Source organism: Schistocerca cancellata, chromosome 3 (genome assembly GCF_023864275.1).
Source record: "Schistocerca cancellata isolate TAMUIC-IGC-003103 chromosome 3, iqSchCanc2.1, whole genome shotgun sequence".
Lineage (NCBI taxonomy): Eukaryota > Metazoa > Arthropoda > Insecta > Orthoptera > Acrididae > Schistocerca > Schistocerca cancellata.
This window is the reverse complement of record NC_064628.1, coordinates 419,254,365-419,270,544: the sequence shown is the minus strand read 5'-3', so window position 1 is coordinate 419,270,544 and position 16,180 is coordinate 419,254,365. Positions and strand designations below refer to the sequence as shown.

The 16,180-nt window shown below is 37.9% G+C and overlaps 1 protein-coding gene across 1 annotated transcript in view; it reads right to left on the bottom strand.

The window, feature by feature from the left end:
* Positions 1–16,180, bottom strand: part of LOC126175166 (abasic site processing protein HMCES-like) — an 84,976-nt gene that overhangs the window by 56,877 nt on the left and 11,919 nt on the right. Inside the window, exons 4-6 of the mRNA XM_049921755.1 lie at positions 5,591–5,704; positions 3,679–3,786; positions 1,610–1,755 (exon numbers count right to left, since the gene is read on the bottom strand). Of these exons, the coding sequence (XP_049777712.1) occupies positions 1,610–1,755; positions 3,679–3,786; positions 5,591–5,704 (368 nt within the window). The remainder of the gene's footprint in view (positions 1–1,609; positions 1,756–3,678; positions 3,787–5,590; positions 5,705–16,180) is intronic.

The window sequence follows — 16,180 nt, the reverse complement described above, 5'->3', positions numbered from 1 at the left end:
ACTGTTGTTGCTGGCTTTGATTCTTCAAACCAAAACACACAGCAAGCGCACTCTGGTCCAGTGAAGGCAGCCATCTCTAACGCAACTGCCGCTAGCGCTCCTTATGTTGCGCTTCGGCAATAGCAAACTACACGATACAAAACTTGATGTATTTCCCTAAAAATTGACACAAAAGTGACCTCTGTAGGTACTATGAATTAATTTATATGAATTTTCAAAGTTGTAAAGTTCTTTTTGAAACACCCTGTACACTCTCCTTTCAAAGAAGGGAGTGTACAGTCCAGTTTTCTATCAATGGCATGGTCATTAGCCTAAGCTATTTGTCAGTCAGACACAGAAGAGGAAATAATTAGCCACGGTCTATTCACAGGAACCACCCTAGTGTACGTTTTCAGTGGTACAGTTAAACTGTGGAAAATCTAATCATGGATGGCTGGATGGGGATTTATTCAAGGGTTTAATCCTCATGAACAATATCCAGTCTTTTAACATTTCATCACCTCACTGGGTTGTCTTTCTGGACACAACAGGAGGCGGGTAAGCCAAGCTATGAACATGTTCATTGGACAGCATTCTTAATTTGAAGTGAAATGACCTGTTTTAATAACATGGAATGCTCCACTGCTTCATGAAACATGATCTACATAGGTGTCACAAAAGTGGAGCCAGCTCTACAGTTTAATCGATATAGTGTAAGAGCTACTCCATTAGACTCAAGAGTCCTTTTTTACAAATGACTGGTTGGCTTTTGAGTTTACAGTTACCTGACAAGCTGTTTCACTGATGATTAAAAGTGCAAATGGGACCTGATCAACTCTATAGGAACTCACGTGATACCACAAAAAGTACAGCTTAATTAAAAAATGAAAAAACAAATGAACAGATGAATTTGATACAGTAAGTAGCTACTATAATGCTCTATTTTATGATATCTTCTCATTATTTATTTACATTCAACACCTATCTAAGTAATAATTATTTAAGCATCAGTACAATAATAATCCAAGGACAGTTAAAAAAAATTGAATAGGCTGCTGATTTTTTAGTGCATAGTATTAACATTCAGAATCAGTCCTGTACAAAAATAAAGACATGTTGACACAGTTCCAAGTGCATACGTTAACAATTTGACAGGTTTTAAGATGCACTACTGCAGTGTACACTTTCTAAGAAATAAACAAGACTGCCATAACAGATAAGCAGAAGTTTAATATTGAATTCCTCTGATGCACCCAGAGGTTTATGCGACTGTCATGTTATCTATAAAGTAACTGTAATTTCCCCACTCTATATACCACTGAAGGCAGAAAAAAATGTTTGTGGATAGTAACTTCACTTTCATGCATGAATTATTCCACTTATAAGTAGAAGTTTACCAACTAAGCTGTGTAAGGAGAAGTTATGCCTAAGTGAAGAGAATTCAGTTTCTGTCAACTCTTGGCGTGATATGACAATGAAAGTAAATAATTTTGAAAGTAAAAACCGATAAGCATCAGATGCTACATAACATTAGAGAACAAAGTTTGTACAGACAGAAACTCTCACTGTAAAGACGGACATCCAAGCCTTATTAAATTATTAAAGTTCACAAACACACGACTGCACTTACTTAGGATCAATAGGCTTCATGCACTCATCATCTTTATTACGTGAATTATTCACAATATTTGATACAGGATGATAAGCAAGCAACTTTGGGGCTTTCAACAATGCCACAGCATCAATTGGCGCCTTTCCCGCTACATCAAGCCACATCTGTGTAAATATAAAATTTATGGTAAATTTTTCACAAAATTATGATCAACAGATACACTACAAAAAATATTTCAACAAGGGTTAATAAAGTAACACTAAACAAATCATAGCAGATAATGAATACTGATATACACAAACAGACACAACTCAATCACAACTAGTCTGCAAACACATTCAGTAATAGTGGGTAGGAAGAATTGACAAGTTTTGGAGGGGAAAAAAAGCATTATAATTCATTGGGATATTTCTGTGGTTCTCAGAAATCCACCTGATAGTATGTTTAGTTTTGAAATTTATTTTATTTTTCCCAGTGGACTGCTTTGGATGACTAATTCAAACCTGACCATCTGGGGCGAATGTCTAAGATTAAAGCTGGGAATAACTGCAATTTATATTGTCAAAGTATATCTAACCCTAGATCTAGGAGTCTTGCATGTATAGTGACACTACACATATTGTGATGTGTTAAGACGAAACTTATTCCACAGGCTATCGAAAATGACTATCAAGTTGAAACTGGTATAGCCACAGCACGAGTTTTGGCTATAAGAAACTTTAAATTTTAGGAAAAGTTACTAACTGCTGACAGAAAATTAGCCACATTTTTATAATTTGCATTTTTGAGATGGGACATCACAGCATCAAAAGCCCTCATATACACAACAGAGGTGGTTCATGATTTTTTTTTTTTTTGGTGTTTAGTCTGAGAATGGAAAGAGAGACACCCACCAAACTTCGTAAATTTTTTCAAAGTATTTCCCTGACTGTAGATACACCACTGCCACCAGTGAGAGTTTTCCAATTCTTTGGATCAGGATAGACATAGGCTGCTATCATGACCACTACACAAAAGTATATGGTAATTAACTTCCGATATTTATTCTCTCCTTGGTGTTCTTTATTGCATTTACACAAATAATAACTACTACTTCATGTGGGTGGTAGGAGAGGTAACCTGTCAATGTTCTTACAGTCCTATGCTATGAAGAAAGATGAGTATCACTACATTGTTATGGAGAAACATCACATTCCCGGACAACATATTCCATGTTTTTTCTTTCTAATAAAATTTTGTATGACGCTATATGGGAGGAAGATGGGGAGGGGGGGAAGGGGGAGAGAAGAAAGACAGTTAAGAGTTTAATGTCTCATTAACATGGAAAGGATAAATTGCTACTCACCTTGAAGATGACCCACTGAGTTGCAGACAGGTACAATGAAAAGTATCTTACACATTGTATCTTTTGGTCAAATCCTTCTTCAGCAAACAAAACACACACATTCATTCACACACGCAAGCACACGAGGCCACTACCACCAGCACCTCTGACTCTGACCAGCCCTGTGCGCATGATGGGTGCTTGCTTATATGAATGAATGTGTGTGTGTGTGTGTGTGTGTGTGTGTGTGTGTGTGTGTGTGGAGGAGGGGGGGGGGGACAACCTATTCTATTTCATAATGACACATCAATAATTATCACATGTGTGTAATAGTCTCTAGCAGGAAATGCTTTGATGAGCAGTTTCTGAAGACAAAATTTAGAATTTCGACCTTTTTCATTATCTTCTAGCTTGGCACAATAATGATTATGCAGCATCTGATACATAACTTTGTCACATTAGGACCAAAATTTTATTTGACCCTTTAGCAACTACAATTTGATCATGGTGTCAATGAGTTTTTCCACTAAAACACAAGTAGTTAAGATGCCTTCAAGTTCTGACACTATCAATCATCTAAAGAGTACATGTTATACCATCAAACTAACACCTCAGCAACTACAATTTAGTCGTGGTTACAAAATATATGGATTGACAAAAAATACAGTTTCTTACACAAAAATTTATAATTCTAAGCTCAAACCTGAGTAAAGAAACCCTTTCAGTTAATATTTATGGAGAAAAGGAAATACTTTCTGCTTACCTCAATGGCTTCATCATTCTCCAAAACAACTGGGATCCTGTGATGTATGTATTTGAAATCATCATTTGGTGTGGTCGTGAAGACAGAACAACTGTATACTTTATCACCCTGTAGGATTGAAACTCTATTTTCAATGCAGTACAAAATTTAGAACAGAACTCCTAAAAAATATGGCATAACAATAACATTTGCAAATTTCAACACCAGCCAATATTACCCAATTATATTGCTGTTTACAGAGAAAGGTTTCCACCATCTAGTACATAGTACGTAATTTTGACACTTCAGTCTCTAGATGGTTTTAGTGAGAATACCAATGCGTAGGGACAGGCAAATTTCACAATAACGCTAACAAGAAATTATTGGTTTTCAACGAAATAACACAAAATCTGTACTTTTTCAAGATTTCACAAAATTTGTAATTTTGCTATATAAAAATGTCATAAACCTGAGGAAGGCAGTTTATTAATATTTGTAACTGACAGTTACTGAATGTTAAAATTGCATTTTGTATTCAAATTTTCAAGGTTGAGGTTTGTGTATAATCTTAAAAATAACACTTCATTTTCCATCTGACAAACTTTGATGTTACAACGAAAATAACATCAAATTTGGGGGAAAAAAATCACTGATTGTAGCAAAATATAACATTGAATTTAGCAAAGAACCTCAAACTTGGTCAAAAATAACACCAAATTTGGCCAAAACATTACAAGGAATGCAGCACATAAAGTTACACTGAATTTGGCCAAAAAAACACCAAATTTGGAAAAAAACAATGAATTTGGAAAAAACAATGAATTTGGCAAAAGTTACAAAGAATTTTGGAAAAATAACACAAATCTAGTAAATAATAACACTGAATTTGACAGAAAATCACACCAAATTTGCCAAAACAACACAGACTTTGGCCATTAAATAAAATGATTTTTTCCTGTCCCTACAAATGTGTATCTTGTATGCAATTAACAGTCACAAAGAATGGATAGACTAGCCACAGCCTGTGCATTAAACAAAACTGATATATTTCGGATCTGATGTGGTTACTGAGATAAGAAACTATCACTATGCTATCAGAAAGGTCATAATACAATAAGACTGCCTGTTAAATGTTAGTGGTCAGGCGTAACGCATAACAACATTTTGTAAAGTATCTTATATTTAAGAAGGGCTTGTTATTTCCCATTTTGGTAACAAAAGAAGAGTGAAATACTAGCATGGAAATATATTTATTCTGACATTACTATAATTCTTTTGCAGTTAATACATTTCAGACAACAAAATAACCAATATTTTGTGTGGAGAAAGATCCTAGACAGCTGTCAGCACTGCTGCCAGGTTTCAAGTATGAAGTGCAAAAGACTACCATCAGTACTGCGTGAAAGCTTAAGTCACCGATAACTGTGGAAACACTGAGGTGTTGCATAGAAAAATAAACATCACATTACACAGTTGGTCAAGGTAGGGCAAGTGAAGCAGCTGCAGAAAGCCCACTTGACAGTCATGGATCTTCTCTAATGGTACAGACAAGAGGCTTCAAATACGCTGAAAAATCTAAGGGAGGGTACTGACAACATTATTGAAAGGAAAGAGTGCTACTCACTGTACAGCAGTGACAGCCACAACAGAAAGGCTGCTAAGCAAGTAAGCTTTCGATTAGAAGACCATCTTCTAAATTGATCAACATACACTTATTTGCTTAGCAGTCTTTTTGTTGTACCTGTCCGTCACTCAACATCTCCACTATATGGCGAGAAGCAATATTTTCATAATAATAATAATAATAATAATAACAATAATAATATCATTACTCCAGCCTAGATTTACCACTGTTTAGGTGAAGGTACTACATGATATTGACACTCTGAATTTTAGGATCCAAAATTAGACGATTATTCATAACACTTATTACCTCAGGAGACACCCAGATATTGTAAAGTCCTGCTAGGGCCAAAAGCTTTGGTCCTTTCCAGCCTCCTTCTGCAGTCCACTCAAGATTCCATGTTTTCCTGTCATATATATCAATCTGCATTAAATAGAGAGATGTATTATAAAACTACAGAGCCACTGTCATAAATCATAAATAAATCTGAACAACACATTCTGTTCCATTAGCTGTAATTTTAAAATTATAAATTTAATTAAACATATAATATCAAAAAAGATAATCATGTCTCCAACGTACATGGAGCTACTGACAGTAAAAAATAGAACCTCAAGGGTGACAAATGAATATTTACATTACAGTTACTTTCTACAGATGACAAACATGTAGATAGATAGAGAGAGAGAGAGAGAGAGAGAGAGAGAGAGAGAGAGAGAGAGAGAATACCGCCTCCTGACACAAACGTGAAATAACGAGACAAGGAAGGAGTATCAAGGAAAAATATACTAACATTATAACGTTTCAGAATTAATGTGTGTTTCAGAACTTGGTGCATGCAGATTCTGACATAGTTTTCTGAACTAGTAAGGGACTGTGAGAAGAACTTTTACAGGGTGTACAAATGGACAAGAAAAAAAAAGTTTCTCAGATTTTTCCTGGATTTCCCAGTTAAAAATACACTTCTTTCCATATGGAAATATACTATAACACTGGTGAAAGTAAATTTTTTTCTGTGTTAAGTGACAATATACTTTCCCTTGGAGCTGTAAAACTTATCAGTTCTTTGAACGGTGAAGGTTCTATGCACTGGCATAGAACTTCCCAGCACATGCACTGCACATTTTCGCATTACGGAAGTATAAACAAGTATTCCAATAAATACAGTACGGTAACTTCCAAAGCACTAAAATCAAGATTGTGATGCACTTTTGTCAGTCAATAATAGCTCAAGTTACGTGATCTCACCAACCAATAACAGCAGAGATTCAGAGCCTAGGACATGTGATGTAGTTAGTCAATAGCAACGGCACTGTTTAGTAGTGCGGTCACACAAATAGAAAAAAGTTAATGGATTAAATTAATATATGAACAGTACAGGTACAAGAAAAGCTAAGCTTTCACGTATAACATTGGTCATCAAAAATTTTTCGCCCTTGTGCAAACTTCTGATTACTTATTACCCAGAGGGGCCACCTTTCTACATGGTGCAATATGAGGAAGCTTATAAATAAGGCCTTCATTCCACACAATGTTGAAGGCAGTAGTTAGATCAACAAATTCTACAGATGTTTTCAGCTTCATTTGGTCTCCTGCCTCTATTAACGATGAAAGAGAGAATACTTGGTCGCAGCAGCTACACCCTGGTTTGAAGCCTACATAATTAACTATAATATGCTATAAGCTAGCATTGCTTATTCTGTTATATATCAGCCAATCAAAAAGCTTTTAACAGCAGCTAAGAAGACCGTTAGCTTTCTACCTTGTTTCTGGGTTTGCCGTGTTTCAAAACAGAGATTTTCTTTGCCTTCTTGAACTACAATGGAAGCTGACCGGTAAACAGGATGTTGATGAATAATTCTGCTATCCATTACTTAGCACATCCTTTTGTATGGATCAGGAGTTCTGGGTGTATACCATCAAATCCCTGTGCCGTAATATGTTTGAGGTGCTTCAGTTTGGTGTCAATGTCTGAAACTGTTAAGTGACAAGCACATTCTGATGAGGGAGATGCCGTCTCTCTTTCACAAAGTTGCCGTTTAGTATGTCTGGTAAGTTTCTCATTGAAGGGATTCCTCATGCAATAATGATGTGGGTAGTGACCTGCTCAGGTGTTACTTCTGGATGTTTTCTGCGTACTGGTACACTTCCTCCCAATATCCTCAGGAGTCTCCACGCATTAGGGAAACCTAATGTTGGAAGTTAAAGGTCACGGGGAAAAAAATGAGAAGAAGAAGAGTGCAAGGTAAGTGTTTAACATTCCATTGATTGTAAGGTTTTTAAAGAAGGAGCACAATTTCAGTTTCGCGAAGGTTAATGAAACAATTTGGTTGTGCCCTTTTCAAAGGGATCATTCCAGAATTTGTCTTACACAATTTGGGAAAAACTAATGATAGACTACGTCTGGATGGCTGAACAGGGATTTGTGCTGCTCCTTCCTGCACAAGTCCTGTGTCTTACCACTGCACTGCTTTGCTTGGTAAAAGAAGGGGAAAGGGAAAAACCCAGAGTGTCTGTAGTCTGGGCCACACAGTAATTTTTAGTAGTTGACTCAGTTACAACACCGGTGTGTTTTGTCTTTACACACAAACTCTAGAAGTCCCATTACAGAGTATAGTGAAATGTATCGTTACTGCCTGGTTGTCACAATATTCTTTCAAAAAGAAGAGGAATGAGCATGTACTGTAAAATGAAACTTATCTTACAATGGGCAATCAAAATGTTTCTGTTCGAAGGCTGTACAGTCCAGAATCGGTATGCCAATCAGACAAAATTGCTGTGAGCTTGGAGGCAATCATCCTACTGAAACACCAGGATGAAGATACCTGTGTGGTAAAACACTGTGTCCTGCTGCATGAAGGAGGGTTAATGGCTTGCTGCACATCCATCTGGGAAGTCTCCTCCCAATGCTCTCGAATGCATCCGAAAAAGTTTTTATAATCAAGATCCAAAGTTTCACATGGACTCCACAAGTTGTCAGAAGTCCCCTGAGGAAATATTGAGCCATGTTGCCTCTAGAGCCATCCATAATTGTGAAAGTGTTGCTAGTGCAGCATCTTGTGCACAAACTGACCTCTCAATTATGTCCTGTAAATGATCAATGGGATTCGTGTTGGACAATCTCCGTGGCCAAATCATTTGCCTGAATTGTCCAGAATGTTCTGGCAAGGCGCATCGCAAACAATGGTGGCCTGGTGACATGGCACACAGAAATTCCAGTGTTGAACGGCTACAAATGGTCTCCAGGTAGCTGAACAAAACCATTTCCAGTCAACAATCATTTCAGTTAGACCAGAGGACCCAGTCTACTCCATGTAAATGCAGCCCACACCATTAAGAAGCCACCATCAGCTTGCACAGTGTCTTGTTGACAACTTGGGTCCATGGTTTCTTGAGGTCTGCGTCACACTCTAACCCTATCATCAAATCTTACCAATCGAAATCGGGACTCATCCGACCTGGACAAGGTTTCCAGTAGACTATGGTCCAACCAATATGATCACGAGTCCAGGAGATGCATCGCAGGTGATGTCATGCTGTTAGCAAAGGCACTCACATCTGTTGTCTGCTGCCATAGCCCATTAATGCCAAATTTCGCGACACTGTCCTAACAGATATGAACATCATAAGTGCCACATTGGTTTCCGTGATTATTTCATGTGTGTCGCTTGTCTGTTAGCACTGACAATGCTACACAAATGCCAGTGCTCATGGTCGTTGAGTGAAGGCCATTGGCCACTGCGTCATCTGTGGTGAGAGGTAATGTCTGAAATTCGGTATTCTCAACACATCCACTCACTCTTGACACTGTGAATCTCAGACTATTGAAGTCTAACAATTTCTGAAATGGGACATCTCACGTGTATAGCTCCAACTAATATCCAGTGTTCAAAGTCTGTTAATTCCAATCATGCAGCCATGATCTTGTAGGGAACCTTTTCACATGACACACCTGTGTACAAATGACAGTTCTGCCAATCCAGTCCCCCTTTACATACCGCCATCTGTGTATGTGCAAATCGCTATCCCATAACTTTTCTAACCTCAGTGTATGCAAACAATCTACCTCTAAATATAACATGACACTCAGTTTTGTCAGCAACAAATCTGTACTCACTGAAAATAAGACAGCACAACTTATTCCCCAAAGAGTCACTGACACCCTAAATAGTTTGGAATAGTGGTTTGAGATAAGTGGATTAAAATTAAACATGAAAAAACAAACTAACAATTTAAAACCAAGCAATCCAATTCAAGTAATTTCTAGATAACCCATAAAAATCAGGAACTTATGGAAGCAGACTCTGGCAAATTCCTGGTATTTCTAGAAAAAAATTATCCTGGTCTTCTCATATGAACTACTTGGCAACCTAGCAAAATAGTATTGCATTCACAAAGACAATATTGTCCTACACAACTGACACTGACACTAAGAAAGTTGTGTACACAGCTGTTTTGAATCCATAGTAAGATGTGGAAAAATCCTTTTGGGGAATGCAAGTAGCGTAAATAGGATATTATTACTTCAAAAATTTGTTATTAATAAATTTGTAATATAAGCCCTGAAATTCATCCCGACCTTTATTCAGGGATCTAAATATTTTAACTATTCCTTGTATTTACATATATGAGCTGTTTATCCACGGCATTCCAGAATTATTTACAGAAAACCATTTTCAATAGTTGTATGACAAGAAAAGAAGATAATTTCATTTTACCATCTCACAGACAAACTTCACTCTCAGACTGCACAACACATGGCTATGAAAATAACAATAAATTGAAAGTGAAAAAAGTGTGGAACTAGGTTTACTGAAGGTAAAATTGTATGCTATGCTAGTGCACATAGTTTAACATATCACTTTGATGAAGTGATGTGTTGAACAAGTATTTTTTGAACCAACAAATGATGATTGCCACAGTAAAAAGTTTATTTTCGTAATGTATAAGATAATCTACAACTTGGATGTATGTTTTATTTATGCATATGTATCATGAGATAAATGGATGCAGCTTATCTTCAAGCCGGGGGCGCAGATGGACATCATATCACATTCAAGGTACCTGCTGGTCAGGCAATATATTCTGCATCATCGGTGCCTACCTTGAAGATATGGTGTACACCATAGAGGAAGAGTGGCCATGACAATGCTTATGATGTCACAGGGACAAGAACTTGCGATGTACATACATTAAATTGAAATCTGTTACTTAGGACAGAACGTTTTTGGTCTTTGATCAATGTTTTTGCGACATTCCACATGATGTAACAACTTTGTAACACTCAGTTACTATAAACAAGAGTACAACATATGAGATGTCCTAGGTGAGAAGACTCGTATTTATTTTGAGAGTTGGGTGTTGGATCTGTACTCTTAACCTCCAGCAGTAAATGCAACACATCTAGAACAGAAATTCAATCAGAAGAGGTTAGTGAATGTGCTGAAAGAGTAAGGTGAGCAAGATTAAATAACCGGAAGTCGTAGCTCCTGATCATACTTTACTTAGCCATTCAATATCATCGTAAAGAACCAGTGCCACAGAAAAAAAATACGGCTGGGAGTAAATAAAATTTATGAAGAACAACAAGAATAGTGAACACAAAATTGAAATTTTAAACATAATTGATTAACACAAAATTATGTAGCTTTGTGGGTGTTGATATCTGTTGTCAACAGTAATGTAGGTCAACAGCTCATACTACACTACAGTGCAGCGCCAAATCAATTGCTAATACTGCAAATCATGAATTCTGAAGAAGTATGGGCAGTCGATGAATCGTTATTAAATCCTTTGACTAAAATTACAAAGGCAAAGAGAGTAGTTAGTCCACAAATCTGAAGATTTCAACCATGACTACAGAGGACTTCAAGCAGTCATGGATCATAGCTGGGGCATGTCGATCGACAATGGTGGCAGTATCAAAGGCGCATTCATAGTCTGTGATGCGGCTCCCTATACACCGATCTAGCTTCCTGTTGATGCCTATGCATAACAAGATTCTGTGTGAGCTGTGTACAACCCATTTACTGGTTTCCAAAAATTTTTTGCGTGTGTTGGTATGTGTTGTAGGGTAAACTAAACTGATTTTGAAACCAGAGTTTGTTGGTGTAGCACAGCAGTGCACCTAGCCTTGTTACAATTTTAAATTGAGATCAATTAGATACATGTTACTGTAGACCCTGCATACCAGTTGCAATGAAAAAACTGAATTCAGATATCCCAGGGTGGTTTAAAGCATTTAGTGAACAACTGGACAATGATACAAAAAATACCAAAATCCTACCTGGTAAGATCCCATATTGATGGACTATACTCAAGAACCACTGGACAAGTGCCTTATAAGCCACTTCCTCCATGGATGGCCTACGTTACCTACCTATGAACCTCAGTCTGGCACCTGCTTTAGCTACAGTTTGTTTTATGTGGTCGGATTGCTCTGGATGCTTTATTTTCATACCTATGCACAATATGTTACATTTCTTTACGTTTAGGGTCAGTCAGTCATTCTGCAAAAGGGTAATGTCTTTCAGTATTGCTACTAAGTTACAGACAATGACATCATCTGCAAACAGTCTGATAAAGCATCTGACACTTTCTACTAAATCAATATACATTGTAAACAGTAATGGTCTTATCACAAATCCTTGGATTACTCTGGAAATTACCTTTACATCTGTCAATTTTTAACCATTAAGAGTGGGGTGTTGAATTCTATCTGCAAGGAATTCTTGAGTCAATAAGCTCATATTTTTTTCACTAAACTGCATTGTGGGATGGTGTCTAATGCCTTCCAGAAGTCAAGGAATGCGGCACCAACCTGAGTGTCATTGCCTACAGCACTTTAAATCATGGGTCGAAATATAGCGAGCCGAGTTTTGCAAGATCTCCATTTGCAGATTCCATGTTGACTTTTGTAGAGGAGCTTTTCATTCTCCAGAAACAACATAATTCTTGAGCACAAAACATGTTCCATAATTTACAACAGATTGACATCAACAATATAGGTCTGTAATTGTGTGCATCTGTCCTACAGCCCTCCTTGAAACAGACTTGTTTCCAATCGCTAGGTACCATTCACTATTTCACAAATTTCTGGTAAAACTGCTGGTAGCAAGGTAGCAAATTCTTACAAATAATCTTTGTAGAATCTTTTAGATATCTCATCTAGTTCTCATCTACTTCCCAGTACCAAGTTACAGTAGTTGCTTTCTTTCTGTGATCAATTATCTCAATAACTGCCCTTTCGACATTCGTATGATGGTTGAAAGGAGGGACTGTATTAAGAATTTCTGTAGTGAAACAATTTCAGAAGATTGAATTCATTATTTCAGCCCTCTCTCTGTTATCCTCTGTTTTGGGCCAATATGTGTCCTGAATGAATGAACAGATGATTTCAAACCGCTTACTGATATTATGTACGAGAAAAGCCTCTTACGATTCTTACTCAGATTGGTTGACAAAATGTTACTTTCAAAGTCTTTGAACACTTCTCTCATTGCTACCCTTATGCTCAGTTTCGCTTCCTTGCTTTTGTTTGACAGCTAAGCTTTGACTTCTCTTGAATCTGAGATGAAGCTCATTTTGTTTATGCAGCACAGTTAGAAAACTACAGTGGGTCTTTCCCATACTTTAAGAACTTGCTTGGAACATACTTGTCCAAGGCATATTGAACGGTGTTTTCGAATTTTTTTCATTTGTGCTCCACATCTTTGCCCTCACTGAATATTTGTTGCTGAGTACTCAGATACTCTGTAATTTGTTTCCTGTCACTCCTGCTATGCAAAAGTATGTTCCTGCCTTTCATAACATTCCATGTAAAACATAGTCACAGCTGCTATCATAGCCTTAGGATCACTGATGTCTTCCTCTGTATTAACTGATTTGACAAGTTCAGATCTGTTTGTTGCTAGATCTAAGACATTACCTTCATGACTTGGTTGTTTGCTAAAAGTAATTTTTTGACTAGACATTCAGAATAACGTGACAAACCTTTGTCTTTGGAACCAGTTTTGACAACATGACTTTCCCAACCTGCACCTGGTGCACTGATGTCAACCCATTTTTAGATATGTGCAGACAATGTCTACAAAGTTATTTCCACATATATACAGAGGGCATGGCTTGTATAATTAACAAACAATTTACCCTTTACATAACCATACACTGATCATACATAATAATTTTTAAGAAAAAAGTTACTAAAAATATACATCCTCATGTATACACTAATAATACTTTCAACAAACTTACTCTGTCACATATTTTTTCTCGACAATCATCCATTTATAAGCTCCAACATCAAACTTGATAATAACTCCATTTACAAACCATTCATCTTTCATATAAATATTCTGCATCAGAGATAGAGAGAACATAAATTTGTTCTGGTATCGCTAATGCAAATGTTCTTATGAATATATCTTACAGCATGCACAAGATATTTATCAACACATTGTATTTGCCTCATGTAGATTAAATGGTTTCTGGAGCCATTCACTATGAAATGATCTTGCAAATTTAAGTTTTTGTGGCAGATGAGTAAATTAGTTGTCCGTCAAGTTTTCCAACAGCTGTTCAAAGCACTCAGTGACACAATCTATAATGAAAATGTATGAATAATAGAACTGAAACTTCCTGGAAGATTAAAACTGTGTGCCCGGCCGAGACTCGAACTCGGGACCTTTGCCTTTTGCGGGCAAGTGATCTACCATCTGAGCTACCCAAGCATGACTCATGACCCACCCTCACAGCTTCAATAATTCTGCCAGTACTTCGTCTCCTACCTTCTAAACTTAACCGAAGCTCTTCTGCGAACTTTGCAGGACTAGCACTCATTCTGGAAACATCCCCCAGGCTGTGGCTCAGCCATGTCACCACAATATCCTGTTTTCCAGGAGTGCTAGTTCTGCAAGGATATAAGTAACATGAGATGATATGGAAGTTGAATGCCACATGCAATATTGTTCCATAACTGTGCAGAAGATAAGACAGGCCAAACATTCAATAGGGAAATCAAGCAAGTACTATAAACCAGTGTCAGCACCATAACCTTGCTAGCCCGAAACCCTACAACCATCACAGTATCTGTCATAGTTAGAAATCGCGTGGTCTTCATGAGGTTGCTCTGTGTGCTTGACCATCCAGCAGAAGCATTTATCTCAAACAGGCACAGCATGGCTCAAATCACCATGACAAGATCTACAAAAAGTTGGGTAGTGTCCTGTTCGCAGATGAATCACAGCTTACCCTTGAGAGAAGGTCTTAGAGTACATTGATCTGCTATGTCACTGGGACACATTACAACCATGCCATATTATGGCGAGGGACTGATACAACAGTGCCATGGTAACTGGGGTGGCATCATGTTAATAGCAGACAATTTTCTATGGCATATGCCTGGCCTGTAGTTTTTTCTCTTTCCTCCCCTTCCTTCTTCACATAAAGACATTGAGAGTCTGAATATGAATGCAGAAGTATGGAACATTATAGACCAAATAAATGCACCACTAACACTTCCACAGCCGAACAATGATTATCTCCATAGGGTGCTTGTTCAGCAATAGGAGGCACTGCCACAAGGCACACTGAGCAGCCTATTTTACAGTATGGTGAACTGTTGTACACCCTATACAGCTGTACAAAGGTATCTAACACTGTGTGTGTTCCAGCTTAACGTCAAGTGCTGGCACAATGATCAAGAACGGAAGAGCAGAGAGGGCTGTGAGACTGTCAGCCAATAGTATGCTGACGGACCCCTCTCCTGGATGACACAAAGACAGGAGCAACCTCTACCCGAAGAGAATATAAGCGCCGCGTTGCCTAGCTGCTGCCCGAGTTGAAGAAGAGCCATCCTCTGAATGCCACAGCAGTGACTTATGAACTGTGTTGTTTTGCTTGCATTGGAATTGTATATCCTGAAGGACACTGATTATTTGCATGTCACCATTTGCTTGCAACACACCTGTGAATATGCAAAGTTAAGTATTGTAATTTATCTTTGTTGTGGGTTGGCAGGAGAGCCAACACCGGTTTACAAGAGGAAGCCGAAAGGCACGCGTTTTAGCTCACACAGGCTGGTGTGAGGTATGATTACAGTATCAATAGTAACTGGTACTGGCGCCTTGCTAGGTCGTAGCAAATGACGTAGCTGAATGCTATGCTAACTATCATCTCGGCAAATGAGAGCGTATTTTGTCAGTGAACCATCGCTAGCAAAGTCGGTTGTACCACTGGGGCGAGTGCTAGGAAGTCTCTCTAGACCTGCCGTGTGGCGGCGCTCGGTCTGCAATCACTGATAGTGGCGACACGCAGGTCCGACGTATACTAACGGACCGCGGCCGATTTAAAGGCTACCACCTAGCAAGTGTGGTGTCTGGTGGTGACACCACAATCTTACTGTAGTAAACACCATTAATACAATTTGCTTGAATTGTTGTCTAGCAATCCGAAAAAGCAGGTTACCTAAGCACCCTATATTATACGAGTGGGCAGAACACAACAGTATGTCTCTGGCAAAGAAACATCATGTATGTTCTGTACTAGCCACCTTGTGTAATACTTCTCATTCCACAATGGTGCCGGGAAACATTTCGGTGTCCATAATAATTGACTAATTTTGTTCAGGAGTCTTCAAGATACCTCACCTTATTAGTGTGACTGTGTTTTACACCTGGAAATGTGTGATGCAGTACCAGAAATCCCTGTGTCACTCCAGTTCTGCACATAATTCCATTTATATCTTTACAAGAAGTTGATTTTTGCAATCAAATGTTAATTTACTTTTTCACATTTCATTTACCATGTTTACCTTCATATCAATAGACGCACAAATCTACATTTGGACAACTGCAGGATGCTTCTTTCATGCAACTTTCTTATCAACTGCGAAAGTTTGCA